We start from the raw sequence: 27,500 nt of genomic DNA on the forward strand, positions 1-27,500 counted from the left end.
GGTGGGGAAGTGATGGCCTGGGAATATGAAGGGAGAATGATGTTCCCCCAGGAAACAGAAGTCGATCCACAGAAAATAGCTTTATTTTTAATCTATAAAACACTGCCCAGTTAAAAAAAAGACTTGCATTGATATAGCACCGTTTATATACCTAAGGCATCAATAATGATTTCTAAGCTGTGGCTCCTGTTATAATGTAGGAAAATGTGACAGCGAATATGCGCACAGGATGATCCACAAATGAGTGAGTGTCTGGTGCGTGTTTTTTTTGGGATGTGGGCTGACTGATGGATCTTGATGAGGACGCTCTACAGCTTTCTGACTGTTCTCTGAAATACCGGCCACACTCTGAGGATGTGCCGGGCCTTCAGTTAACGTCCCGTGGAGATGAAGGCACCTCTGGCAGTGAGGCACTCCTTCAGGATGATACCTATCTAGTACTTGTTGCTGTCTGAAGCTCCGAGGACTGTGTGTGGGATTGGGGAGTTAATCTATCCGTTTAGGATCATCCTGGGGCGGTGCCGACAGAATTCCGCTTCACAGCTGCCTGTGGAGTGGGCTTGAACCCTTAACATCCTGAGACAAGAACATCATCCACTGGCCTATAACCCGACAGTATTCCCTTCTGCCCTTCCCTGCTCCCCTCTCGCTGCCGGCCCTCCTTTCCCACCTTCCCTTCATACCCCCGCTTCTCTCCCTTCCTCATTTCCCCCACCCCCCCCCCGTCCTCACTCGTTTTCCACCCCCCCGTCCTTCCTCACCCCCCCCATCCTTCCTCACCCCCCCATCCTTCCTCACCCCCCCCGTCCTTCCTCACCCCCCCCGTCCTTCCTCGTTTGGCCCACCCCCCTCGTTTCCCCCGACCCCCCCCGTCCTTCCTCACCCCCCTGTCCTCCCTTGTTTTCCACCCCCCCGTCCTTCCTCACCCCCCCGCCCTTCCTCACCCCCCCTTCCTCACCCTCCCTTCCTCAGCCCCTTCCTTCCTCGTTTTCCTCACCCCCCCATCCTTCCTCACCCCCCCATCCTTCCTCACCCCCCCATCCTTCCTCACCCCCCCTGCCCTTCCTCGTTTGGCCCACCCCCCTTGTTTCCCCCGACCCCCCCCCCGTCCTTCCTCACCGCCCCATCCTCCCTCGTTTTTCCACCCCGTCCTCCCTCACCCCGCCCCGTCCTCCCTCAACCCCCGTCCTCCCTCACCACCCCCCGTCCTCCCTCACCCCCCTGTCCTCCCTCACCCCCCCGTCCTCCCTCACCCCCCCCCGTCCTCCCTCACCCCCCCCCGTCCTCCCTCACCCCCCCCGTCCTCCCTCACCCCCCCGTCCTCCCTCACCCCCCCCGTCCTCCCTCACCCCCCCGTCCTCCCTCGTTTCCCCTCTTCACCCCTTCATTGTCTTCTTTTATCCCCATCCTCCCCTTCCGTTCCCCCTTGCCTCTCTCCTTCCCTCGTTCCCTTCTGCTCCTGCTCTTTCTTTTCTCCCCGTTCTCTTACGCCCCTCCTTCTCCTTGAATAGGGTTTGCGTTCGAGGACCCAACAATCTCTGATCTATGCGCTCCTCATTGGTTCCCACATTCTCCTTTCTCTGACCCTGAGGCCATTGCTGTGCCTAACCCATTCTCTATCATTCTCCCGATGGGCCACATGGCCTCTGGGCTGCACCGTCGGATTTATGCTGTGTTTATAACAGAAACGAAGTTGCTGGAAAAGCTCGGCAGGTCTGGCAGCACCTGTGGAGAGAAATCAGAGTTAGCGGTTCTGAGGGAGGGTCACCAGACCCAAAACGTCGGCTGATTTCTCTCCCACAGACGCTGCCAGACCTGCTGAGCTTATCCAGCAACTTCTGCTCTTGTTCTTGATTTACAGCATCTGCAGTCCTTTCGGTTTTTATTCTATATCTCTGATTTTCATTTTGCCCTCTTGTACATTCCCCCATTTTAATCGTGTTGCTGTTGGTGACCATAACAAGGCCCCATTGCCCGGAGTTTGATCCCTAAACCCCTGTGCCTCGTTCTTGCTGTCGTCCCCCACTCACCCCTAACCCACTTTAGAAAGTTTCTTAACACCTAATGCTTTGAGTGAACCTCTCGTTCGTCTTGACTTGAGGGCGGAATGGGGGAGGGGGAATGAGGGCGGAGTGGGGGGGCTAGTTGAGGAAGGATGGGGTGGGGGATGAGCAAGGAGTCTGGGGGGGGGGTTAAGGATGGAAGGGTTGAAGAAGGAGATGGGGACCTGGATGAGGAAGGAGTGGGGAGGTTGAAGAAGGGGGGAGTGATGAGGGTTGGGGGGGGGGGAGTTGAGGAAGTGGGGGATGAGGGAAGGAGTGGGGTGGGGGATGAGGAAGGAGGTGGATTAGTTTTAGTCTCGCCATTTAAAGCGCAGCCTTAGGTACAGGGTGCCTGGGTACAAATTCTCCAGCTCCAAGATTGAGTTGGATGATCACATTGAAAGGAAGAACAGGACTGAAGGGCCAAATGGCCTAGCCTTGCTTTCTATGACGCACCTTGGGGAATTTCATTTGGCTAGCCGTTGTTGTTGTTGTAGTGGTAAGGCCTGGTTGGCGTCAGCTCCCTCATTCTGATGGAGAGGATGCAAGCTCCTGAGGTCACCATGGCAACGGAATGTTCCAGAAAGCTCGGAGGCAAACAGCCATGTGGTGGGTTGAGAGTCCCAGTTGGCACCGTCTTCTGACTGACTCGGCTGCCTCCTGACGGGCCCTTCTGTTCCGTTCCCTCCCCTCGTGCCGCGCGTGCCGTTGGTGAACGTTCTCACTGCTTTTTGTGTTTCTCCCTCTCTTTTCCAGCTTTTCAGGGAGGTGCGCATAATGAAGTGTTTGAACCACCCGAATATCGGTGAGTTGGCCCACGCTGCGTTTGGGGCCGGGGCTGGGAAAGGGTTAGGACCTGGTTGAATGGGGGTCAGGATAGGTGGGGCCGAATGGCTTCCCCCAGTTCCTCTGTAACGCCCTGGGGATGCAGAAAGGAGGTAGTATGTGTGTGGGATAGGGGTAACTGGGATGAAGAAGAGAGCAGAGTCCTGTTTATAATGTTGATGAGGGGAAAGGCCAGGATTTACCTACAATCCGTAATTGCCCCTTGAAACATTTGGGATGCTCGGCTATCTCAGAGAGCAGTTGGCTGTCGCTCTGGAGTCTTGGATAAGACAGAAGCGGGTAAGGGCGGAAAAATTTCCTCTCCCAAAGTAAAAGATAAGCAAGAATGAACAAAAGCCTTCTGATTCCGGACTTAGGGAATTCAGATGTCTCCGTCTGCCACTGTAGGATTGGAACCCATGCCCCAGAAACATTAATCCTGGGGCGCCATGAAACCGTCACCTGACCTAAATGTTGACCTTTCCTCATTGAGAAGGGAGGCTAAACTGGGGAAAGGACATCCAATTTGTGACAGGGTTTTCATAACAACCAGGGATCACTTGGCGGCCCTCAGTTCCAATTTTGTGTCTTTTCCCATCATCCTTTTCAGAGATGTTGGCACACACCCTCTGGAGCAGGTGGGACTTGAGCCTATGTCTCCTACCTCAGAGGTAGGGACGCTACCACTGTGCTGCAAGGGCCCTCGATTCCTGTTTTGATTAATGGAGTTCAAATTGTATTCTCGGCCTGGTTGGGATTTGTCCCCCTTGGCCCAGGGCGGTAGTCTGGGCCTTGTCCCCCTCGCCCAGGGAGGTAGTCTGGGCCTTGTCCCCCTTGGCCCAGGGCGGTAGTCTGGGCCTTGTCCCCCTTGGCCCAGGGCGGTAATCTGGGCCTTGTCCCCCTTGGCCCAGGGCGGTAATCTGGGCCTTGTCCCCCTTGGCCCAGGGAGGTAGTCTGGGCCTTGTCCCCCTCGGCCCAGGGCGGTAATCTGGGCCTTGTCCCCCTCGGCCCAGGGCGGTAATCTGGGCCTTGTCCCCCTCGGCCCAGGGCGGTAGTCTGGGCCTTGTCCCCCTCGGCCCAGGGCGGTAATCTGGGCCTTGTCCCCCTCGGCCCAGGGCGGTAGTCTGGGCCTTGTCCCCCTCGGCCCAGGGCGGTAGTCTGGGCCTTGTCCCCCTCGGCCCAGGGCGGTAGTCTGGGCCTTGTCCCCCTCGGCCCAGGGCGGTAGTCTGGGCCTTGTCCCCCTCGGCCCAGGGAGGTAGTCTGGGCCTTGTCCCCCTCGGCCCAGGGCGGTAGTCTGGGCCTTGTCCCCCTCGGCCCAGGGCGGTAGTCTGGGCCTTGTCCCCCTCGGCCCAGGGCGGTAGTCTGGGCCTTGTCCCCCTCGGCCCAGGGCGGTAGTCTGGGCCTTGTCCCCCTCGGCCCAGGGCGGTAGTCTGGGCCTTGTCCCCCTCGGCCCAGGGCGGTAGTCTGGGCCTTGTCCCCCTCGGCCCAGGGCGGTAGTCTGGGCCTTGTACCCCTCGGCCCAGGGCGGTAGTCTGGGCCTTGTCCCCCTCGGCCCAGGGCGGTAGTCTGGGCCTTGTCCCCCTCGGCCCAGGGCGGTAGTCTGGGCCTTGTCCCCCTCGGCCCAGGGCGGTAGTCTGGGCCTTGTCCCCCTCGGCCCAGGGCGGTAGTCTGGGCCTTGTCCCCCTCGGCCCAGGGCGGTAGTCTGGGCCTTGTCCCCCTCGGCCCAGGGCGGTAGTCTGGGCCTTGTCCCCCTCGGCCCAGGGCGGTAGTCTGGGCCTTGTCCCCCTCGGCCCAGGGCGGTAGTCTGGGCCTTGTCCCCCTCGGCCCAGGGCGGTAGTCTGGGCCTTGTCCCCCTCGGCCCAGGGCGGTAGTCTGGGCCTTGGTCCTACAATCCCAGTGATATTACCGCAGTTACGTTTCCTATTTCCTGCAATTCTGTGGGGCCGCCGGCCGTAACATAGGTGAAACGGTCGTGAACGGGAGTGAATCTGTCTGGTCTGTTGCTGGATAACTGATTTTCATTTTCACAAATAATTGTTTTCTTTCGGTAGTGAAGTTATTCGAGGTGATAGAGACAGAGAAAACCCTCTACTTGATCATGGAATATGCAAGTGGAGGTAAGCCGTCAGCTGTGTTTAATCTTGCGCTTGAGAAAAGGGCAGATTGAAGGGAAATAAAAGCTTAGGATTGGTTATATCTGCCCCCTGTCGCGTCATGGGCTATTAGAACGTCAGGCCAGGATTTACACTTAACGCCAAGGCCCGGGGCAGTGTTGCTGAATAAAGAGACCTTGGAGTTCAGATTCCTAGCTCCTTGAAAGCAGAGTCACAGGTAGACAGAGTGGAGATGAAGGTGTTTGATGCACTTGCCTTTATTGGTCAGTGCTCTGAGTGTCAGAGTTGGGAAGCCGTGTTGCAGCTGTACAGGACATCGGTGAGGACACCTTTGGAAAACTGCGTTCAGTTCTGGTCTCCCTGCTATAGGAGGGATGTTGAAAGGGCTCAGAAAAGATTTACGAGGATGTTGTCAGGGTTGGAGGGTTTGAGCTACAGGGAGAGGCTGAATAGCCTGGGGCTATGTTCCCTGGAGCAACAGAAGCTGAGGGGTGACCTTATAGAGGATTATAAAATCATTAGGGGCATGGATAGGGTGAATAGCCGAGGTCTTTTCCCCAGGGTGGGGGAGTCCAAAACTAGAGGGGCATAGGTTTAAGGTGGGAGGGGAAAGATTTAAAGGGGACCTATTTCACACAGAGGGTGGTGCGTGTATGGAATGAGCTGCCAGAGGAAGTGGTGGAGGCTGGTACAGTTACAGCATTTAAAAGGCATCTGGATGGGGACATGGATAGGAAGGGTTTAGAGGGATATGGTCCAAATGCTGGGAAATGGGACTGGATTAATTTAGGATATTGGGTCGGCATGGATGTGTTGGACTGAAGGGTCTGTTTCTGTGCTGTGCGTCTCTAAGACTGTAATTGGGAGCAGGAGTAGGCCATTCAGCCCCTCAAGCGTGTTCCACTGTTCAACAAATTGTGGCTTATCTCGTCTCAGCCTCAACTGCACTTTACTGCCTGCTCCCCGTGACCTCCAACCCATTACTGACTGAATAAGGAGGGTAGAGAGATTTTTAATGTCCCATCGTCCACTATACTCTGGGATAATGAAAGCCACGGATTCACAACCCTCTGAGAGAAGTAATTTCTGCTCATCTTTGTTTTAAATCCATCGGCTCCTCAGGCCAAAGCGATGACCTCTTTCTCTGCATTGACCCCACGTGAGGAAACATCCTTGCCATGTCCGCTACTTTGTCAAATCCCCGTCAATACCTCCGTTAGATCTCCCTTCCTGTTGCTGGGAGGTGCTGTTGGAGTTGGGGCCTCTCATTCCTGAATCCTGATCACCCCACCCCCTGACCCCTCTCACCATTGGCCAGCAGACACGTCCACCATTTTGTGGTGACCCTTCAGTTGCCAACACTGTCTCCTCGCTACGTGATTGGGTTGTTCAAATCTTCACCCTCCCAGAATTGGCCAACATCTCGTTAACGTACTACATGGAAGTTTTTGATGAGGGAGTGAGTTTGTTTCTCTTTCACATGTTGTTCATGTCGCGTTCCAATTTTGTTTTTCTCTCCCCGGTGACGAATGTTGAGGTATCGGCAAGATTAATCTTGATTGTTACAGAGGCGATCCGGGCGATTGGACAACACATTCAGCAGGATTCAGTTTGACCTTTCACCCGAAAGTCCGCACCGTCAACAATGCGGCACTCCCTTGGTCCTCCTTTGGGGCATTTGGCATAGCTCCAAAAGGAGTTTAGGCCGAAATTTTCAACAGTAGGGCAGCAATCATCCTCTTCCGATTGCCCCTTAGCCTTGGGAATATTCAGGGCTGTATAAGGTGGACACTGACAGGCACGATGGCTCAGAGGTTAGCACTGGCGCCAGGGACCCGGGATCGATTCCACCCTCGGGTGACTGTCTGTGTGGAGTTTGCACATTCTCCCGGTGTCTGCGTGGGTTTCCTCCCGGGTGCTCCAGTTTCCTCCCACAGTCCAAAGATGTGCAGGCTAGGGCGGATCGGCCATGCTAAATTGTCCCCATAGTGCCCAGGGATGGGCAGGTTAGGGTGGATTGGTCATGGGAGAAGATGGCGGCTTGGGTCTGCATAGGAGGGCCGGTGTGGAGTCAGTCCACACTGTGGGGATTCTGTGATTGGTCGTTGCGACTCAAAAACAGCGATGCGAGCCTGCCAGCAACATCAGTGACCGGGATCCTGGGGGGGTGGAGGGGTAGAGAGACGTTGTCCGCCAATTGGAGCTGCCATCTGGCTGCCTGCTTCCAGTGCAGCCAGCTGGAATAGGAATGTCATGCCCGCGGTTGGCACGCCCCACGTTTGGCAGCATGGCTTGTCTCTTTGGCTCGGGCTCACAGCCGGGGGCCTTCTGCCCACTCCACCCTCGCGCAGGAATGAGGGGAAAGTACGAGTGGGTCGTTCGGCTCAACGTGGGACGAAGGCCTGGCTGGGAAGGCTCGCATTTATTACCGATCGCTAATGGTTTAGAGTCAACCACATTGGAGTGGGTTTGGAATCATATGTAGGCCCAGACCGGATAAGGGAGGCAGATTTCCTTCCCTGAAGGATATCAGTGAACCAGATGGGATTCCCCCAATCATCATCATTACAGTCTTCATTCCAGATTTGTTTTTTTTTAATTGAACTTGGCAGGATTCGAACCCAGGTCCCCAGTGAACTATCTGCATTAACAGGCCAGCGATTATACCACCAGGCTGCCACCTTCCCTGCGCTCCACGCAATCATGGGGCAATCATCCAACTTAACACATTATTCCTGCTTCCTCCCCACGCCCACTGATCCCTTGAGCCCTGAGAACCATATCGACCTCCTGCTCAAGAAGAGAGGCATGGTGACTCACTGCTGCCTGACAGCGCCAGGGACCCGGGTTCGATTCCACCCTCGGGCTGCCTGTCTGTGTGGAGTTTGCACATTCTCCCCGTGTCTGCATGGGTTTCCTCCGGGTGCTCCGGGTTCCTCCCACAGTCCAAAGATGTGCAGGTTAGGGTGGATTGGCCCTGGGAAATTGCCCAGGGAGGTGCAGGCTACGTGGGTTAGCCATGGGAGATGCAGGGTTACAGGAATGGGGTGGGTTTCGGTAGGATGCTCTGTGGAGGGTTGGTGTGGACTTGATGGGTTGAATGGTCTGCTTCCACTCTGTAGGGATTCTGTGATTCGATGGTGGTCAATATTTTAGGCCTCTGCCCCTTTTTACTGGGAGAACCCAGTAGCCACCTCACCGGACCCAAGTTGTGGCTCAAATCTAGTGCCTTCCTCCTGCCAACATGACACTTTGTGAAGCTCATCCATGAGAATGTACTTGATTGAGGTGTCATGAGGAGCCAGGAGTAGAAGCCTGCAGAGAAAGGAGAGAAAAAGATAAGAGAGAGAGGGAGGGAATCCATCTTGTTTGGGTGCCAAGCCCAGGGTGGGTGGAAGCACGGGAGAAAAACATATGAGGGAGGGGGTGGAAGCAGAGGATGAGTAAGTCCTGGGATACCGCAGGTGAATTTCAAACCATCAAGTCCAGTTGATCTCCTCCCTCCCCTCCCACCTCATCGCTCCATACCTTCCACCCATTGGCTGGCCCTGCTAGGCCGCAGCCTGGGTCTTGTTGCCTTGGAGACAGGGCCTAAAACGACATGCGGGCTGGATCCGCGTGTTGGATCGACCAGGGACAGTCACATCGATTGGGCGATGTGATTGAAGAGCTTAGCGCCTCAACATTCATTAGTCGAATGAGAAACTGTGTTTCAAAGAACCGAGTTACTCAGTGACTTAATATCGGTTCAAGTCCGGCTGTGTCTTAACCCATTCTGTAAACACTCAATGACCCCCGCACCGATTTCTCATTGGGATACGAGAATTGTCGTACCCAACCAGCTCATGTTCTACTCCTCTCACTATTCACACGAGATGGTAAAGAAGGGAATTGTTGGCGAATCGTAACCATCAGCCAATGACCTATTGGCTAATCTACAATAGGCCCAGAAATGGAGGTCAGAGTTTAAGGCTCAGCTGCTCGGATGGTGGTTGTGGGGGAGAGTAGGGTGGGGTGGGGTCAGGGCTCACGTGGCTTACCACCTCTACTATCCATCCCTCCACCTGCCTCTCATTCTGAGGTGGGGTGGGTGCGCAGAGTGGCGTGGGGGTGGGGGGTGGGGTGTCTCTGAGCTTGCTGAGGACCTAAAGTGGCCAATTAATATGGCCGCCAAGTGCCTCACACCACTTTTAGGCGCAGCGCATTCCAAGCCCCATCACAGACCATCAGCTTTTACTGCACAGGCTTGTGCCAGTCAGTGGTGGGTTGGGGGTGGTGGGGGGGTGTGGAGTGTTCCCTCTGTGACCATTGGAGAATCAGGTACCTTGCAATTCACGTTTCTGCCCTCTTCCCCCACCCCGCACCCCCCCCCCCCCCGCTTCCAACGATCCCCCTGCCCTTATTTATTCATGGGATGTGGCCAGCAACCTGACCATTTCGGAGGACATTGCTGTGGGCCTGGAGTCATGTGTAGGCCACACCAGGTAAAGCTGGCAGATTTCCTTCCCTCAAAGGCCACGAGTAAACCCAATGGGTTTTCATAACAATCGATGATGGTTGTCCTGGCTCCTGTGTACACGTACCAATTGGGGAGGATTTGCACCCATGTCCCCAGGTTATTATCCTGGGTTCTCTGGATTAACAACCCCTTGACATTACCATGATAACAACATCTCTCCCAATTGTTGTGACTTCCCTACTGGATATGAACTGACTGCATTCCAAGAGGTTAGACTGATTTAATCTACAGAAGGATAGCACAGAGCCGATGGGACAAATGGCCATCTACCGTGGCATGCTGATTCTCCGCTCTCCAATCCACGCCACCGGGTGCCTGGCATGACCATCCTTATGGTGCCCTATGGCCCCACACACATTGGCGGAACGTTATGGTCTCCATCACCTGTGGACCAATGGCCAGGAGATGTCCAGAGAATTGGTTTGTTTCCTCTTGCAGGCATCGCCCAGGAACCCCCCCCAGCACCCCCTTCCAACCCCCCCGACTCAGCTCAGGGCAGGCAGGGCTCATCCTGAAATGGTTTGCCAATTGGTACGGCACATTGCCAGTTCAGATGGGATCCTTCCAGGGTGGCCACTGACTCTGGTCTTGACTGGAATCAACTCTGGCTCCCAGGAGCCTGAATAAAATCTAGGGGCCTGTATGATTTTTGGGCCCTATAAAGTGAGGCAAGGTGAATGCAAGAGTTTCCCCGAGTTAACGGAACGCAGGCCCGGGCTTTCCGGCGGTTCCTGGAGTGCGGGCCTGGGCTTTCAGGCGGTTCCCCGCGCGCGGGCCCGGGCTTTCGGGCAGTTCCCCACGCGCAGGGGTATTTCTCAGTTGATATACTGGGTGGGTCTGGGAGAGATGGTAAGTCGGCCCGGGCCGTGGGCAGGACATTAACCTCCTGTTTCAATCCCTTCAGGTGAAGTATTTGACTACCTCGTGTCACATGGGAGGATGAAGGAGAAGGAGGCCAGAGCCAAATTCCGCCAGGTATGGCCTTTTCTTCCAGAAACGTTGTGTCTCCCTTTTGATATCAGCTTTTCTTTTTTTCCGTATTTTTATCACGTCCTCCAGAACGCCTCTTTACCTGGAGCTGTCTCTCTGTCTCTCTGCTGTCTTCGTCCTCTCCTTCACCTGCTCATCCCTCATTGTCCACTCTGCTCCTCCATCTTTCTATCCCCGAATCTCTCTTCATGTCTTTCTCATGCTCTCTCGTTGCCCCTTCACCCTACATTTTCTGTCTTTATCTCTCTCTTCCCACTCCCTTTGATTCATCTCCTTTTTCTTTTCTCTCCCCCTTTCTCTATCTCTCATTCTCTTCTTTCTTTCTCTTTCCCTTTCTTTTGCGCTCGCTCTCTCTCATTCATCTTAATCTTTCTCTTTCTCCAACTCTCTCATTATGTCCTTTTTCCTTTCTTCCCTCTCCTCCTCCTTTCTTCCCTCTCCTCCTCCTTTCTCCTTTTCTCTCTCTTGCTCTCCTTTTCTCTTCTTTCTTCCATTCGCTCTCATTCCCTTCCTTTTGCGCTCGTTCTCTTCCTCCCACTCGTCGAGGATTTAAATAAATTAAACAGTTTGTCTTGTGAGATCTGTGAACATTTTGCCGAAGAACAGCCCTGGCTGTGGGGTCGATGCCAGGGACCTAGGCCCATAACCCAACAATTTGGGACAGAACGTGACGTATTCTCCTGATTCCTTCGTGCTATGGCGTTGTCGCTGGGGCAAGGCTAGTCTTTGTTGCCCCCGAATTGAGTCACCTGCTCAGCCATTTCAGAGGGCAATCGAGAGGCATTGAGATCTACAGCACAGAAAAATACCCTTCAGCCCATCGTGCCTGTGCAGTCAAAAACAAGCACCTAACCATTTAAACCCCAAAGCCACCACTTGGCTGTGGGTCTGGAGTCACATGTAAGCCAGTCCATTAAGGATTTCCTTCCCTAAAGGAATTTTGTTATCCACTCATTGGGAACGTCGCTGCCTGGGCCCAGCATTATTTGTTCCGTCCCTAGTTGCCCCCTCAAGAAGGTGATGGTGAGCTGCCATTTTGAACCACTGCAGTCCATGCGCTGTGGCTTGACCCACAATGTCCCTTAGGGAGGGAATTCCAGGATTTTGACCCAACAACGCTGAAGGAACGGCGATATAGTTCCCAAATCAGGATGGTGAGTGACCTGGAAGTGGGGGTGAACATGATGGGGTTTTTACAACAATTAATAGTTTCACAGTCACCATCAATGAGACTTTCTACTCCAGATTTTTGAATTGAATTCAAATTATACGAATTTTGGGCAACATGGTGGCTCACTGCACCAGGGACCCGGGTTCGATCCCACCTTTGGGTGACTGTCTGTGTGGAGCTTGTACGTTCTCCCCGTGTCTGTGTGGGTTTCCTCCGGGTGCTCCGGTTCCCTCCCACAGTCCCAAAGATGTGCAGGTTAGGGTGGATTGGCCGTGCTATATTACCCATAGTGCCCAGGGATGTGCAGGTTAGGGTGGATTGGCCGTGCTAAATTACCCATAGTGCCCAGGGATGTGCAGGTTAGGGTGGATTGGCCGTGCTAAATTACCCATAGTGCCCAGGGATGTGCAGGTTAGGGTGGATTGGCCGTGCTAAATTACCCATAGTGCCCAGGGATGTGCAGGTTAGGGTGGATTGGCCGTGCTAAATTACCCATAGTGCCCAGGGATGTGCAGGTTAGGGTGGATTGGCCGTGCTAAATTACCCATAGTGCCCAGGGATGTGCAGGTTAGGGTGGATTGGCCGTGCTAAATTACCCATAGTGCCCAGGGATGTGGGGGCTGGATGGGTTATCCATGGGGAATGCAAGGCTGCAGGGTATGGTAGGTGGGAGATGAGTCTGGGTGGGATGCCCTTCAGAGGGTCAGTGTGGACTTGATGGACTGAATGGCCTGCTTCCACACTATATATAGAGATTCTGATTCCAAACTCCTGTGCTGGGATCTGAACCCATGCACCTAGTTAGAGTGAAAAGTTTTGTTTTGCATACAGTGCAGATAGACCATAGCGCAATAGAACAAAGCGAGGAACACAATGTTACAGATGCAGAGTAGGTGCACACCGAGTGAGATCAACATTAAATTTAAAATTTGAGAGGTCCATTCAGAACCCTAACAACAGCGGGGAAGAAGCTGTTCTTGAATCTGTTAGACCGTTTGCTTAAGCTTTTGTGCCTTCTGCCTGAAGGGAGAGGGTAGAGGAGATTATAACTGGGGTGGGCATCACAAATGAGTCGTCCTGCCAACTGTGCCCCCACTAACGAAGTACCTTGCACATGAACTGGGCTGGTGAGCATGGTGTTAAGAATCTCACGCTGCAGGGCTTTCCAGTTCGGAGTGAGGGTCTTTACACTGACGAGGGGTTTAATCCAGCGGGCTATGGACTGATGGCTGTGTAACTTTCTTTCAGATTGTGTCTGCTGTGCAGTACTGTCACCAGAGGAACATTGTCCACCGGGATCTAAAGGTGAGTCTGGAAGTGCCAGTCCAACGTCATGGCGTGCCATGAGCTGCCGTCTCACTGGGTGTTGAGTGTTCCTTTAACACCTCTCCCTTACCCAGGGCCGAGAGCGCAGTTTGGCCTTGGAACATAACGGAACATTGTTGATTTGATTTATTGTTGTCGCATGCGCCTAAGTACAGTGAAAAGTCTTGTTTGGCGAGCAGCATGGGCTAACACGGACATACACACGACGGGGCGTTCAGACAGAGCGAGCTCCACAAGGTTACAGCTGTGCAGGAGGTGCACAGTGTCAGATCGACATTACGTTTGAAATTTGAGAGGTTCAATTCAGCAGCCTGACAAACAGCGGGGAATAAGCTGTTCTTATATCTGTTGGCGTCTATGTTTATGTTGATGTCTGACAGAACAGGTTGGAACACAGCATTACCGGGGCAAGAGGGGATCTTTGATGAACCGGAGGCAGTGAGAAGTGTAGATGGAGTCCAGGGACAGGAGGCTGGATTGTGATGGGCTGGGCAAACAACTTTCTGTAGTTTCTGAGATAACGAGGTGTGGAGCTGGATGAACACAGCAGGGCAGGCAGCTTCAGAGGAGCAGGAAGGCTGATGTTTCGGGCCTAGATTTCTGAAGAAGGGTCTAGACCTGAAACGTCAGTCTTCCTGCTCCTCTGATACTGCTTGGCCCGCTGTGTTCATCCAGCTCCACACCTTGTTATCTCAGATTCTCCAGCATCTGCAGTTCCTACCATCTATTTCTGTAGTTTCTGACAGTCCTGGGAAAAGCAGTTGCTGTTCTGAGCCATAACGCACCCAGACAGAATGGTTTCAGCAGGGCATCTGTAAAAGTGGGTGAGGGTCCTCAAGGACACGTTGAATTTCCTTTGCCGCCTGACGAGGAAGAGGCGTCGTTGGGTCTTCCTCACCGTCACTTCAATGTGGGGGTGCCCCAGGACAGACTGCATTACATCCTGTGGAATGCTTCGGAGGTTTAGCTGCTGGCGTGGTGTCGAAACTGCGGCAGCCATTTTGCACACAGCAAGATCCCACAAACGCCAGCAGGATATTCACAGGGTGATCTGTTTCCAATTGACAGGTGAAATCTGGAGAGAATAATTCCACTCGTCAGTGTAGCACCCCCTCACTGCTGCCAGGGAGAACCAGCCCAGACGTGGGTATGAAGCCTCTTGGGGTGGGGTCTTGAACCCAAAGGCCTTGCGAACCCAAAGGTAGAGCGTTATCAACAAAAGCCATGCCTCTGCCCAGGGCGTGGATGCCAACAGGCCAACACCCCACTCCCTGCCCATTTGCACACTAGCTTAGCCCTTCCAAAAACAGCTCTGACATTGCTTCCCTAATCTTCTCCGTCTCTCTGTCTCTCTCTCTCTTTGTCTGTCTGTCTGTCTCTCTCTCTCCTCTATCTCTCTCCTCTATCTCTCTCTCTGTCTCTCTCTCTATCTCTCTCTCTATCGCTATCTCTATCTCTATCTCTATCTCTATCTCTATCTCTATCTGTATCTCTATCTCTCTCTATCTATCTCTCTCCCCCTCTCTCTCACGCGTGACCCCCCCACCTCCTTCCCCCATAAGACACTCCTTGAGACCTATCTCTATCTCTATCTCTATCTCTATCTCTATCTCTATCTCTATCTCTATCTCTATCTCTATCTCTATCTCTCTCTATCTCTATCTCTCTCTATCTCTCTCTCTCCCCCTCTCTCTCACGCGTGACCCCCCCACCTCCTTCCCCCATAAGACACTCCTTGAGACCTATCTCTATCTCTATCTCTATCTCTATCTCTATCTCTATCTCTCTCTATCTCTCTCTCTCCCCCTCTCTCTCACGCGTGACCCCCCCCACCTCCTTCCCCCATAAGACACTCCTTGAGACCTATCTCTATCTCTATCTCTATCTCTATCTCTCTCTATCTCTATCTCTCTCTCTCTATCTCTCTCCCCCTCTCTCTCGCGCGTGCCCCCCCCACCTCCTTCCCCCATAAGACACTCCTTGAGACCTATCTCTCCAACTGAGCACTTGGTCACCTGTCTTCAAATGCCTGTATGCAGCACAGTGCCTCGAGCTGTGAAAGCTGCTACACAAATACAAGTTGTTGTTGGTCTACTGGGTCTTTTGTTGTTGTTCTGTCATGGGATGTAGGATGTCGCTGAGAAAGCCAGCCTTTGTTGCCCATCCCTAATTGCCCTGGAACTGATGGGCTTGCTGGGTTCTTTGACAGGGCAGTTAACTCCATTGCTGTGGATCTGGAGTCACATGTAGGCCAGACCAGGTAAAGGTGGCAGGTGCCTTTTGTATTTAACCTGTTATCTTTGTGGCCAGTACTGCTGCCTCACAGCGCCAGGGACCCGGGCTCGATCCCAGGGTTTGCACGTTCTCCCCGTGTCTGCGTGGGTTCCCTCCCGGGTGCTCCGGTTCCCTCCCACAGCCCAAAAATGTGCAGGTTAGGGTGGATTGGCCACAGGAAATTGCCCGTAGTGGGCAGGGATAATAGACAATAGACAATAGGTGCTGGAGTAGGCCTTTTAGCCCTTCAAGCCAGCACCACCATTCATTATGATCATGGCTGATCGTCCACAGTCAGTATCCTGTTCCTGCCTTATCCCCATAACCCTTGATTCCACTACCTTTAAGAGCTCTATCTATCTCTTTCTTGAAAGTATCCAGAGACTTGGCCTCCACTGCCTTCTGGGGCAGACCATTCCATATATCCACCACTCTCTGGTGAAGAGGTTTTTCCTCAACTCTGTTCTAAATGGCCTACCGCTTATTTTTAAACTGTGTCCTCTGGTTCTGGACTCACCCATCAGCGGAAACATCCGTCCTGTCTCCAGAGTGTCTAATCCTTTAATAATCTTATAAGCCTCAATCAGATCCCCTCTCATCCTTCTAAACTCAAGATGTGTGGGTTAGGGTGGATTGGCCACAGGAAATTACCTATAGTGCCCAGGGATGTGCAGGTTAGGGTGGATTGGCCATGCTAAATTACCCATAGTGCCCAGGGATGTGCAGGTTAGGGTGGATTGGCCATGCTAAATTACCCATAGTGCCCAGGGATGTGCAGGTTAGGGTGGATTGGCCATGCTAAATTACCCATAGTGCCCAGGGATGTGCAAGTTAGGGTGGATTGGCCATGCTAAATTACCCATAGTGCCCAGGGATATGCAGGTTAGGGTGGATTGGCCGTGCTAAATTACCCATAGTGCCCAGGGATGAGCAGGCTAGGGTGGATCGGCCACGCTAAATTACCCATAGTGCCCAAGGATGAGCAGGTTAGGGTGGATTGGCCGTGCTAAATTACCCATAGTGCCCAGGGATGTGCAGGTTAGGGTGGATTGGCCGTGCTAAATTACCCAGAGTGCCCAGGGATGTGCAGGTTAGGGTGGATTGGCCGTGCTAAATTACCCATAGTGCCCAGGGATGTGCAGGTTAGGGTGGATTGGCCGTGCTAAATTACCCATAGTGCCCAGGGATGTGCAGGTTAGGGTGGATTGGCCATGCTAAATTACCCATAGTGCCCAGGGATGTGCAGGTTAGGGTGGATTGGCCGTGCTAAATTACCCATAGTGCCCAGGGATGTGCAGGTTAGGGTGGATTGGCCGGGCTAAATTACCCATAGTGCCCAGGGATGTGCAGGTTAGGGTGGATTGGCCGTGCTAAATTACCCATAGTGCCCAGGGATGTGCAGGTTAGGGTGGATTGGCCGTGCTAAATTACCCATAGTGCCCAGGGATGTGCAGGTTAGGGTGGATTGGCCGTGCTAAATTGCCCTGTAATGGGCAGGGATGTGCGGGCTAGGGTGGATTAGCCGTGGGGAATGCAGGGTTACAGGGTAGGGTGGAGGGAGTGGAACTGTGTGGGATGCCTTTGGACAGTTGGTGTGGACTCAGTGGGCTGAATGGCCTTTTCCCACGCTGCAAGGATTCTATATTTGTTGGATGTGGGCAATACTTACTGGGGTCAGCATGTACTACCCATCCCCAACTGCCCCTTGAGAAGGCAGTGGTGAACCTCAACGTCAACCCCTTCTAACACTACCACCCAACAATGCCCCCTTAGGGGGTCTGATTTCCCAGGATTTTGCCCCAGCGACACTGAAAGAACGGCGATGTATTTCCAAGTCGGGATGGGGGGAGTGGCTCAGAGAGGAATTTGCAGGAGGGTGGGGGTTGATCATTAGCTGAAAGTTAGTTCCTGCTGAAGCTTGGGCACAGTCGCTCTGACACTGCCCATTCGCCAAATGAAGCTTCGGCTTTGGTTTCAGAAAACGCTGCAGCACAGACCCCTCTCAGACCCAGCCGAAGGGTAAATTAGAAGGAATGCCGTTTGGGTTTGGGATTGGGATTGGGATGTTAGGCCAGTCCAGTAGTCTCTCAGCCACCCTTCTGATAGGAACACTTTTTATTCAAAAAATCCAAATTTTGTCCATGAACAGGAATGAAATTGCCCAACCTACCACAGTGCTGTTTGAACCCATGTCCCGGTATGTCCTCTTCCAATAAATTGCACTGATCCCTGTTCTGGGTTTTAAGAACAATTCCAATGGGGAAGTATTTTGGGCTGCAAACTTAGAAGTTAGAATCCCTCTTTCTATTGCTCTGTCTCTCTCTCTTGCTCTTTCTATCCCTCTCTATTCCTCTCTCATTCTTCCTATGCCCCTCTCTCTCTGTCCCTCTCTCTCTGTCCCTCTCTTTCTGTCTCTGTCTCATAGAACATAGAACAGTACAGCACAGAACAGGCCCTTCAGCCCACGATGTTGTGCCGACCATTGATCCTCATGTATGCACCCTCAAATTTCTGTGACCATATGCATGTCCAGCAGTCTCTTAAATGACCCCAATGGCCTTGCTTCCACAATTGCTGCTGGCAACGCATTCCATGCTCTCACAACTCTCTGTGTAAAGAACCCGCCTGAAACATCCCCTCTATACTTTCCTCCAACCAGCTTAAAACTATGACCCCTCGTGCTAGCCATTTCTGCCCTGGGAAATAGTCTCTGGCTATCAACTCTATCTATGCCTCTCATTATCTTGTATACCTCAATTAGGTCCCCTCTCCTCCTCCTTTTCTCCAATGAAAAGAGTCCAAGCTCAGCCAACCTCTCTTCATAAGATAAGCCCTCCAGTCCAGGCAGCATCCTAGTAAACCTCCTCTGGACCCTCTCCAAAGCATCCACAACTTTCCTATAATAGGGCAACCAGAACTGGACGCTGTATTCCAAGTGCGGTCTAACCAAAGTTTTATAGAGCTGCAACAAGATCTCACGACTCTTAAACTCAATCCCCCTGTTAATGAACGCCAAAACACCATATGCTTTCTTAACAACCCTGTCCACTTGGGTGGCCATTTTAAGGGATCTATGTATCTGCACACCAAGATCCCTCTGTTCCTCCACACTGCCAAGAATCATATCTTTGATCCTGTACTCAGCTTTCAAATTCGACCTTCCAAAATGCATCACCTCGCATTTATCCAGGTTGAACTCCATCTGCCACCTCTCAGCCCATCTCTGCATCCTGTCAATGTCCCGCTGCAGCCTACAACAGCCCTTTATACTGTCAACGACACCTCCGACCTTTGTGTCGTCTGCAAACTTGCTGATCCATCCTTCAATCCCCTGATCCAAGTCATTAATAAAAATTACAAACAGTAGAGGCCCAAGGACAGAGCCCTGTGGAACCCCACTCACCACTGACTTCCAGTCAGAATATTTTCCTTCTACTACCACTCGCTGTCTTCTGTTGGCCAGCCAATTCTGTATCCAGACAGCTAAGTTCACCTGTATCCCATTGCTCCTGACCTTCTGAATGAGCCTACCATGGGGAATCTTATCAAATGCCTTACTGAAGTCCATATACACTACATCCACAGCTTGACCCTCATCAACTTTTCTAGTCACATCCTCAAAAAACTCTAAGGTTTGTGAGGCATAACCTACCCCTCACAAAGCCGTGTTGACTGTATTTGATCAAGCCATGCTCTTCCAGATGGTCATAAATCCTATCCCTCAGAATCCTTTCTAACACCTTGCAGACGACAGACGTGAGACTTACTGGTCTGTAATTGCCGGGGATTTCTCTATTTCCTTTCTTGAAGAGAGGAATTACATTTGCCTCTCTCCAGTCCGGTACGACTCCAGTGGAGAGCGAGGATGCAAAGATCCTCACAAGTGGCGAAGCAATTGCATTTCTCGCTTCCCAAAGCAGCCGAGGACAAATCTGATCCGGGCCTGGCGACTTGTCAATCTTAATGTTTGACAAAATTTTCAGCACAGCAGCTTCCTCTATCTCTATCCATTCCAGCATGCACACCTGCTCTTCAAAGGTTTCATTCACTACAAAGTTCGTTTCTTTCGTAAAGACAGAAGCAAAAAACTCATTTAGGGCTTCCCCTACCTCCTCAGACTCCACACACAAGTTCCCTATGCTATCCCTGATCAGCCCTACTCTTCCTACTCTCTCTCTGTCTCTCTCTCTCTCTCTCTCTGTCTCTCTCTCTCTCTCTCTCTCTCTCTCTCTCTCTCTCTCTCTCTCTCTCTGTGTCTCTGTCTCTCTCTCTCTCTCTCCCCCCTCCCCCCTCCCTCACAGACGCTTTCTGACTTTCTCACTCTGTTTCTGTCCTTGTCTCTCTCTCTCTGCCTGTCTCGCTCTCTCTGTCCGTCTCTCTCATTCTTCCTATGCCTCACTTGCTCTCTCTCTCTCTCTCCCCCTCTCCCTCACACACACTGACTCTGTCATTCTGTCTCTGTCTGTCTGTCTCTCTCTCGCTGCCTGTCTCTCTCTCTCACGTCTCACTCACTCACTCTCTCTCTCTCTCACTCTCACACACACTGTGTCACATGCCTCACTCTCTCTCTCTCTCACACCATCTCACACTCTCTCTCATCCTCTCACACTGTCTATCTCGTCCGCTCCTTCAGGCGGAGAACCTCCTATTGGATGGTGACTGCAACATAAAAATCGCTGATTTCGGCTTCAGCAACGAGTTCCAGTTCGGGAACAAGTTGGACACTTTCTGTGGGAGCCCCCCGTACGCTGCGCCCGAACTCTTCCAGGGCAAGAAGTACGACGGGCCCGAGGTGGACATCTGGAGTCTTGGGGTCATCCTGTACACACTGGTCAGTGGTTCGCTGCCCTTCGATGGCCAGAATCTGAAGGTGAGACACCGGTATTCCCCCTGGGTCAGGCTGTGGGACAGTTTTCCTAACTCTCCATTCCGTTTTCAGTCCTTCCTTCCCATCGCTTTCACATTCCTGTCTTTAATCACTCCCTATCCACTGGGGCATAGGGGGAGGTGATGGCTGAGTGGTGTCGTGGCTGGATTGTTAACGTAGAGACCCCGGTAATGATCCGTGCACTCGGGTTCGAATCCCACCACAGCAGAAGAATCGGTGTTCAGTAAAACGTTTCAGTTGGATTAAGAGTCTCACGATGACTGTGAATCCATTGTCAATTATCGTTAAAACCCATCTGGTTCACTCATGCCCTTTAGGGAAGGAAACTGCCATCCTTACCTGGTCTGGGCCTACACGTGACTCCAGGCCCACACAGCAATGTGGTTGACTCTGAACTGCCCTCTGGGGCAATTAGGGATGGGCAATAAATGCTGGATTGGAGAGAGACACCCACATCCCATGAATGAATAAAATAAAGAATGAAAACGTGATGTTTTCCTTCCCCACCCCCGCACCACTCACTGCCCCCCCAAGCCCCCTCAAACACCTCTTCTCCCTACACGTGCTGCTCAATCTGCTGGATATTTCCAGTGTTCGCTCCCTCAGTTCATTGCCAACAGTCGTGCTGTCCTGGACCGATTTAAATAATCGAGTATGCATTACTGTTGGTTGATTTTGTCAACGTGTTGGGTGAAGGGATTGATTTTTGGTGGGATGTGATTTCATGTCTCCCTGGGTTAGCCATTCGAGAACATTTGGCCCATCAGAGGACTCATGACTGACCCAGGCTTTGGCTTTAGCTCTGGTTTTCCTGAGATATTCCACCCCCACCCCACTCCTGTTTGTCATCGACATGCAATGCACTGGGCCTTGTTGGCTAGTTACAGGCTACAGCGAGATGACGGTCAATGTTAGGGCCTTCCATGTTAGGGCCTGTCAGCAGGCTGCTGTGTCGGGGTGGAGGGGGCATGCCGGTGTGAGGGTGAGATTGCAGCGCCTGGGGTCGGGGGGAGGACTCGCTCTTCCGAGGGGAATGTGAGCCCAGGTTGGGGGAGGAGGGGAGGGGTCGCAGTGCCCAGAGTGATGGGGGAGGGGTCACTGTGCCCTGGACGATGGGGGGATGGGTCACTGTGCCCAGGATGGGGGGAGGGGTCACTGTGCCCTGGACGATGGGGGGATGGGTCACTGTGCCCAGGATAGGGGGAGGGGTCACAGTGCCCTGGACGATGGGGGGATGGGTCACTGTGCCCAGGATGGGGGGAGGGGTCACTGTGCCCTGGACGATGGGGGGATGGGTCACTGTGCCCAGGATAGGGGGAGGGGTCACTGTGCCCAGGACGATGGGGGGATGGGTCACTGTGCCCAGGATGGGGGGAGGGGTCACTGTGCCCTGGACGATGGGGGGATGGGTCACTGTGCCCAGGACGATGGGGGGATGGGTCACTGTGCCCAGGTTGGGGGGGAGGAGTCACTGTGCCTGGTGTTGGGGGGCTGGGGTGGGGGTCACTGGGGGAGGGGTGGCGGTGTACACTTAGAGGGAGGGGTTACTGTTCCCTCTATGGGGATAGCGGCCCCAGTGCCTGGGGTGTTTGGAGGCGGTCGCTGTGTCCGTGGTTGGGGTTGGGGGGTGGTTGGTCGTAGAGCTCCCTGTGAGGGTAAGGTTAGCTGTGCCAGGGGCAGGTGAGGGTTGAGGTCACTGTGCCCTGGGTGAAGGGTCACTGTGCACGGGACGGGAGGGGGGGCGGTCTCTGTGACATTGTCACATTGACTTTGAAACTCTCCTCTTTTCCAACTCTTCCATTATCTTCCCTTCCCCCACCCCCGTCTCTCTGCACTCTCCTCTAACCCCACCACCCTCCCCGCTAACCGCACCACCCTCTGAGATCTCTATGTTCACCTCTGGGTCACCTGCCCTCCTGTGTATCTGCCCTCGCTCTGCTATTGGAAGCCATGCCTGCAGATCCTGGGCCCCAAGTTCTGGAATTCCTTCCCCGAAAAACCTCCCCACTTCACTTTCTCCCTAAAAAAGAGGCCACGCTCGTTGAAAACTCTTTGGGTCGAGTACTTGGCCAAGGCGAGGCATGGTGCAGATTGTGTACCTATAACGTCCTGGCCTATCCAACCCAGTGGCATCTCCTGAGTGTGTGAGAAATGTTGTTGTATCTGCAGGAGCTGAGGGAACGAGTCTTGAGGGGGAAATACCGTGTGCCCTTTTACATGTCGACAGACTGTGAAAACATCCTGAAACGCTTCCTGGTCCTCAACCCAGCCAAGCGAGGAACTCTGGAGGTAAGCTTGCTTTAGTCGGAGGAGATCCTTGTCAACAATGAAGTTGCTGGAAAAGCTCAGCAGGTCTGGCAGTGTCTGTGACAAAAAAGCGAGTTAACATTTCAGGTCTGGTGACCAGTCCACAGAACCGGTGGTGGCTGGGAAAACGTCGGTTTATCAAGATCCTTGTCAAACTCAGTAAACAGTGTTTGTTTTTCTTCGCTCGTGGGATGTGGGCATCGCTGGCTGGTCTCAGCATTTATCGCCTGCCCCTAGTTGCCCCTTGAGAAGCTGGGAGGGGACGTGGTGGGGTGTGATGGCGTGAGGAGGTGTAATCGTGTTGTTTTTCATTGCTTTAAAGGCAGTATACCAATGCAGAGACAGTAGGAACTGCTGATGCTGGAGAATCTGAGATAACAAGGTGTGGAGCTGGATGAACGCAGCAGGCCAAGCAACATCAGAGGAGCAGGAAGCCTGATGTTTTGGGTCTAGACCCTTCTCCAGAAAAGGATCTTTATTTTCTGAAGAAGGGTCCACACCCTAAATGTCAACTTTCCTGCTCCTCTGATGCTGCTTGGCCTGCTGCGTTCATCCAGCTCCACACCTTGCTATCTCAGTATACCAATGCAGTTTGTGGTTGGCCATCAGTCAGCTAATGCATTTTGGGTCAATGTCAATGGGTCGATATTAACTCAACATCGTCTGCCTACAGCAAATCATGAAGGACAAGTGGATAAATGTTGGGTGTGACGGTGAGGAACTTCGACCTTACGTGGAACCAGAGCAGGACCTGGGGGACAACAAACGCATAGGTGAGGTCGTAAACACGTTCGCTGTCGGCCATCTTTCTCACCCTCATGGTTAAACCCTTCAATTTGATGATTAGCTAACTCATGTTGGTGGCCAACATCTCCAATCCTCTCCAGGGTTGAAGGGAAGGAGGTCCTCGTACCCACAGGCAGCACAGGACCCTCCCAGGTGGGCAGATGGGTACTTGAGGGGGCAGTACTCAATGGCCAAACCAATCCGAGGTTTCTGTTCATCTACTCCTGGAGATTGCGGCCTGGCTGGCCAGACTTATTGCCTGTCCTATTGAGAAGCCTCAATGTCAACCTCCCTCCCACTAACAGTGCCAATGGGGAGGGAATTCCAGGATCTTGACCCAGCGATACTGAAGGAACAGCGATATATTTCCAAGTCGGGACGGTGAGGGGCTCGGAAGGGAACTCTCAGGGGCTGCCCCTTGTCCTTCTGGATGGTAGTTTAGGGAGGGAATCCCTGAGCTTGGGGCCCAGGCAGCTGAAGGAACGGCCTCCTATATTTAAGATCAGCAGTTGCTCATGGGGCTAAAATTGGAGGAGCAGAGAGACCTTGGAGCAGGGGACTTGGAGTGCCAGCCCATAGCTCCCTGAAAGTGGCAACATGGGTGGCTAGGGTGGTTTTAAAAAAAGACATATGGCATGCTTGGTCCATTGGTTGGGGGCGTTGAGTATAAAAGTTGACAAGGGTCTCAGGGAGAAAGCGGGAGAATGGGGCTGAGGAGCTTATCAGCCATGATTGAATGGCGGAGCAGACTCAATGGTCCGAATGGCCTCATTTCTGCTCCTATGTCTTAAGTCATTTTGTAGCAACCGTTGAATCCTGAAGTTGGACTCCAACTTGAATCCTTGCTCTCAGAGGCGGGGACACTGCCACAAGACGGCCACTGAGGCCAATCAATTAGAATCCGTTGACAGGTTGGACTGGACAAGCCCGAGAGAGGAAAAAGCAACAGAAGGGCATGCTAAGAGGGCTAAGAGGGAGGCCGCGTGGACCTTCCCCAAAATGGCTTGAGCTCTGCTCTCTAAATTCGATGTGAAAGCTTGGGATCGAGGTCTGACGGAATGTCTTTGCACAGATCCTGCCTCGTATTACAAATAAAACCGGCGACAAGAGATAGGCCCGAAGCCTAAAACTGGATCTGTTCTGTCATTGGTTGGCGGAGGATAGGAGCACGTGGATTAACGACAGGAGAGTTGGGGGTGGAGGTGGGATGTGGACGCAAGGTTATTGATGAAATCTCCTGGACCGTGCTCAGGTGAAGTTAACAACCAGGGTGTGCCCCAGGGACGTGCCGTGCCTTTCTAACTCTTCCCGTTTGTTCCTGTAGAAGTGATGATCGGAATGGGATACACGAGGGAAGAGATCAAAGAGGCTCTGACGAGGCACGTGTACAACGATGTCACTGGTACTTACCTCCTGTTAGGCAGGAACAAGAGTGAGGTAAGGACAAAAAGTCGGAACGCTGCTTAACGCTGCCGTGGGGAGGTGGGGGCTGGGTTGGAGGGGGTCGCGATCCTCTCACACCCTTCGGCATTCGATTCCAGCCTAGACGAGCGTTAATTTGGGGCCAGGACATCAGCATGGAAACAGTAAATCGAGACGGTGTGAAGAGTGAGGTGCAGATAAACAGTCAGCAAATCCACGGTCAGAATCTCACCTCAGGGCGATACATGACATGGACCGGACCAGGCACCCACCAACCCCCTCAAAATATTTTAAGGGGGTAGTCTAGACCCTAATATTTTCCTACTTTAAAGGCAAACGTAAAATGTCTGTTCGATTAACTCGATGTTAAGCAAAACAAAAGTTATTTAAATACCGTAGAAAGTGGAATTTAGAATAACAACTTCATTGGAAAACTTTACCAAATAATAGATGTGGTACCTATGGCTAATTAACTGTTCCAATGTTGTGACACTCCGTAAACACACCCCTTGCCATAAAGGAAAATTCAGGCACAGATCCTCACATGCAGTTCTCCAATCCAGGAGGAAAAAGCATCAAGAGAGAATTCAGGGAGAGAAGCAGCTAGGAGACATTCACTGAAGCTCCAACTCTGTTCAGATGCTCCTGAAATCCTGCGAAATAGCAAGAACTGCAGATGCTGGAGTCAGGGATAACAAAGCCTGGAGCTGGAGGACACTTTGTTATCCCAGAGATCCTGATCTGAGAGAGCTGGCCACACCCATTCAGGCTGTTAAACAGAAACCCAAGGCCTCCCAAGATGTTTAGATTACCCCAGACGAACAGCTCAGCACCTCTGCTCACTCCAAGACAAAACGGGAGAAAAATAACGTGTTAAAAGCTACAGGATTGTCATGTGCATGACTTGACTGCGAGCACCTTTTGAGCTCAAAGCATTGCGACAATATAAAAGGTGGAAAACACTTATTGCCCATCCCACCCCCTCTTCCAGGGCAACTAGGAAAGGGCAACAGATGTTGGCCTAGCTAGTGACACCATCAACAAATTGGTTATGTCTGATCGCTGCTGGGAGATCCATCAAGGTGTCCCTCCTTTAGGATCCAGTGATCCATGGGTCTGGGGTCATTGGTTGGCCAGACCAGTTACAAAATACATAACAGACCCTCTCCCTGGTGATCAAATTGGGTCCCCCCCTGCCCCCCCAACAATCCGGAAGCTTCTCTCTTGTAAGCTGTCAAACAGCCTGATCTTCAGGGCTCCCAATTTATCAATGTAACTGCGTGGTGCACTTTGAACCCGTGACCTCTGGCCTTCCTGAGATCCCTTCCCTAAGCAACCATGAGGGTATTCCTCTTTTTGAGTTGGCGGTGGCCCTCGAGGGGTCGTTTTTTGGAACTAATTGCCGGGGTCGCCCCATGGGGAGGCATTCTGAGGAGAATTCACCGCCCTCCCCCACCCCCTTGCTATTTGTGGGAGAGTGATCCAAGATGGCCACCCGCTCATGGGAACCTTGGACTGTCATTCTGCCTCTTTTTCTCCCCCCAACCCAGATGGATGGCAGTGACTCCCATTCAGGCAGCAGCCTCTCGTTGGCCAAGGTGCGGCCTAGCAATGAGCTGAACACCAGCACTGTGAGCCAGACCTCGACGCACAGCAGGAGCCAACGCAGTTCGTCCACCTATCACCGGCAGCGCCGACACAGCGACTTCAGTGAGTACCGCGCCATTGGCAACGGTTCCCGCCGAGCGACTGCCGGAGCGAAACCGCTGCCCACTCACCCCCGCCCCCCACAAACCAAAACTCTTCTTCAAACTTCATTCAGATAGAACCTTCAATGTACGGGCATCCCCCAGGTGCCTTCCCGCCTCTCAGAGGCAGGGCAGTGGGATGGAGGGGGTAGGCTGTTTTCCCCATCGCCATGGGAAACGGAATGGGATCGCCTTTGAGGCCGGGCGGTGTCAGAGGATATGGCTGTTCAGGATGTGAAGCAAAAGGCCTGCATTTCTGTAGCACCTCTTGGGGCCGCAGCTTGTGGCGGCCAATGATAACACTCTTTGAAGTTCCCACTCCCTCCGTCACAGCAGCCAATCGGCTCGTAGGAAGCTCTTTGATAGAGGAGGGTGTCGTTGATGGCCAGTTCATCCGTGTTTATTATGGAAAAATGAGAGCCCTCTCACTCACTTTCCCTCCTTCCAAGATCGGGGGGGGGGGGGGGGTGTGGGGTGTACTGAGTCTCAGCTTTCGCATCTGTTTCGGATCTTCTGACTGTGCGGTGCCCTCTCAGTACCGCGCTGGGGAATGTTAGTGGGGTTTTCTGTCACCCTCGGAGTTCCTGGTGTGTGGTTTGTTCACAAGGCACAAGTCAGGAGTGTGATGGGATACTCCCCACTTGCCCTGGATGGGGGCAGCTCCAACAACACTCAAGAAGCTCAACACCTTCCAGGACAAAGCAGCCCACACTTGATTGGTACCACATCCACAAACATCCCACTCCCTCTGCCACCGATGCTCAGTCGCAGCAGTGTGTACCATCTACAAGGTGCCCTGCAGAAATTCGCCAAAGATCCTCAGGCAGCACCTTCCAAACCCATGATCACTTCTATCCAGACGGACAAGGGCAGCAGATACACAGGAACACCACTCCACTGCACGTTCCCATCCGAGCCCCTCACCATCCTGACTTGGAAATATATCGCCGTTCCTTCCCTGTCGCTGGGTCAGAATCCCAGAATCCCTCCCTAAGGAGACATTGTGGGTCAACCCACAGCACATGGACTGCAGCGGTTCAAGGAGGCAGCTCACCCCCACCTTCTCAAGGGGGCAACTAGGGACGGGG

The 27,500-nt window shown here is 52.9% G+C and overlaps 1 protein-coding gene across 3 annotated transcripts in view; it reads left to right on the forward strand.

Moving 5' to 3' along the window:
* The window catches only part of LOC125447845 (MAP/microtubule affinity-regulating kinase 4), a 114,778-nt gene that overhangs the window by 55,874 nt on the left and 31,404 nt on the right, over window positions 1-27,500 (forward strand). For all 3 annotated transcript variants that reach the window (XM_059640941.1, XM_048522622.2, XM_048522623.2), the window contains exons 4-12: window positions 2,799-2,847; window positions 4,919-4,984; window positions 10,405-10,475; window positions 12,910-12,966; window positions 19,895-20,131; window positions 22,319-22,438; window positions 23,130-23,229; window positions 24,567-24,679; window positions 26,215-26,374. In XM_059640941.1, the coding sequence (XP_059496924.1) occupies window positions 2,799-2,847; window positions 4,919-4,984; window positions 10,405-10,475; window positions 12,910-12,966; window positions 19,895-20,131; window positions 22,319-22,438; window positions 23,130-23,229; window positions 24,567-24,679; window positions 26,215-26,374 (973 nt within the window). The remainder of the gene's footprint in view (window positions 1-2,798; window positions 2,848-4,918; window positions 4,985-10,404; window positions 10,476-12,909; window positions 12,967-19,894; window positions 20,132-22,318; window positions 22,439-23,129; window positions 23,230-24,566; window positions 24,680-26,214; window positions 26,375-27,500) is intronic.

Source organism: Stegostoma tigrinum, chromosome 39 (assembly GCF_030684315.1).
Source record: "Stegostoma tigrinum isolate sSteTig4 chromosome 39, sSteTig4.hap1, whole genome shotgun sequence".
In the NCBI taxonomy this organism is placed as follows: Eukaryota; Metazoa; Chordata; class Chondrichthyes; order Orectolobiformes; family Stegostomatidae; genus Stegostoma; species Stegostoma tigrinum.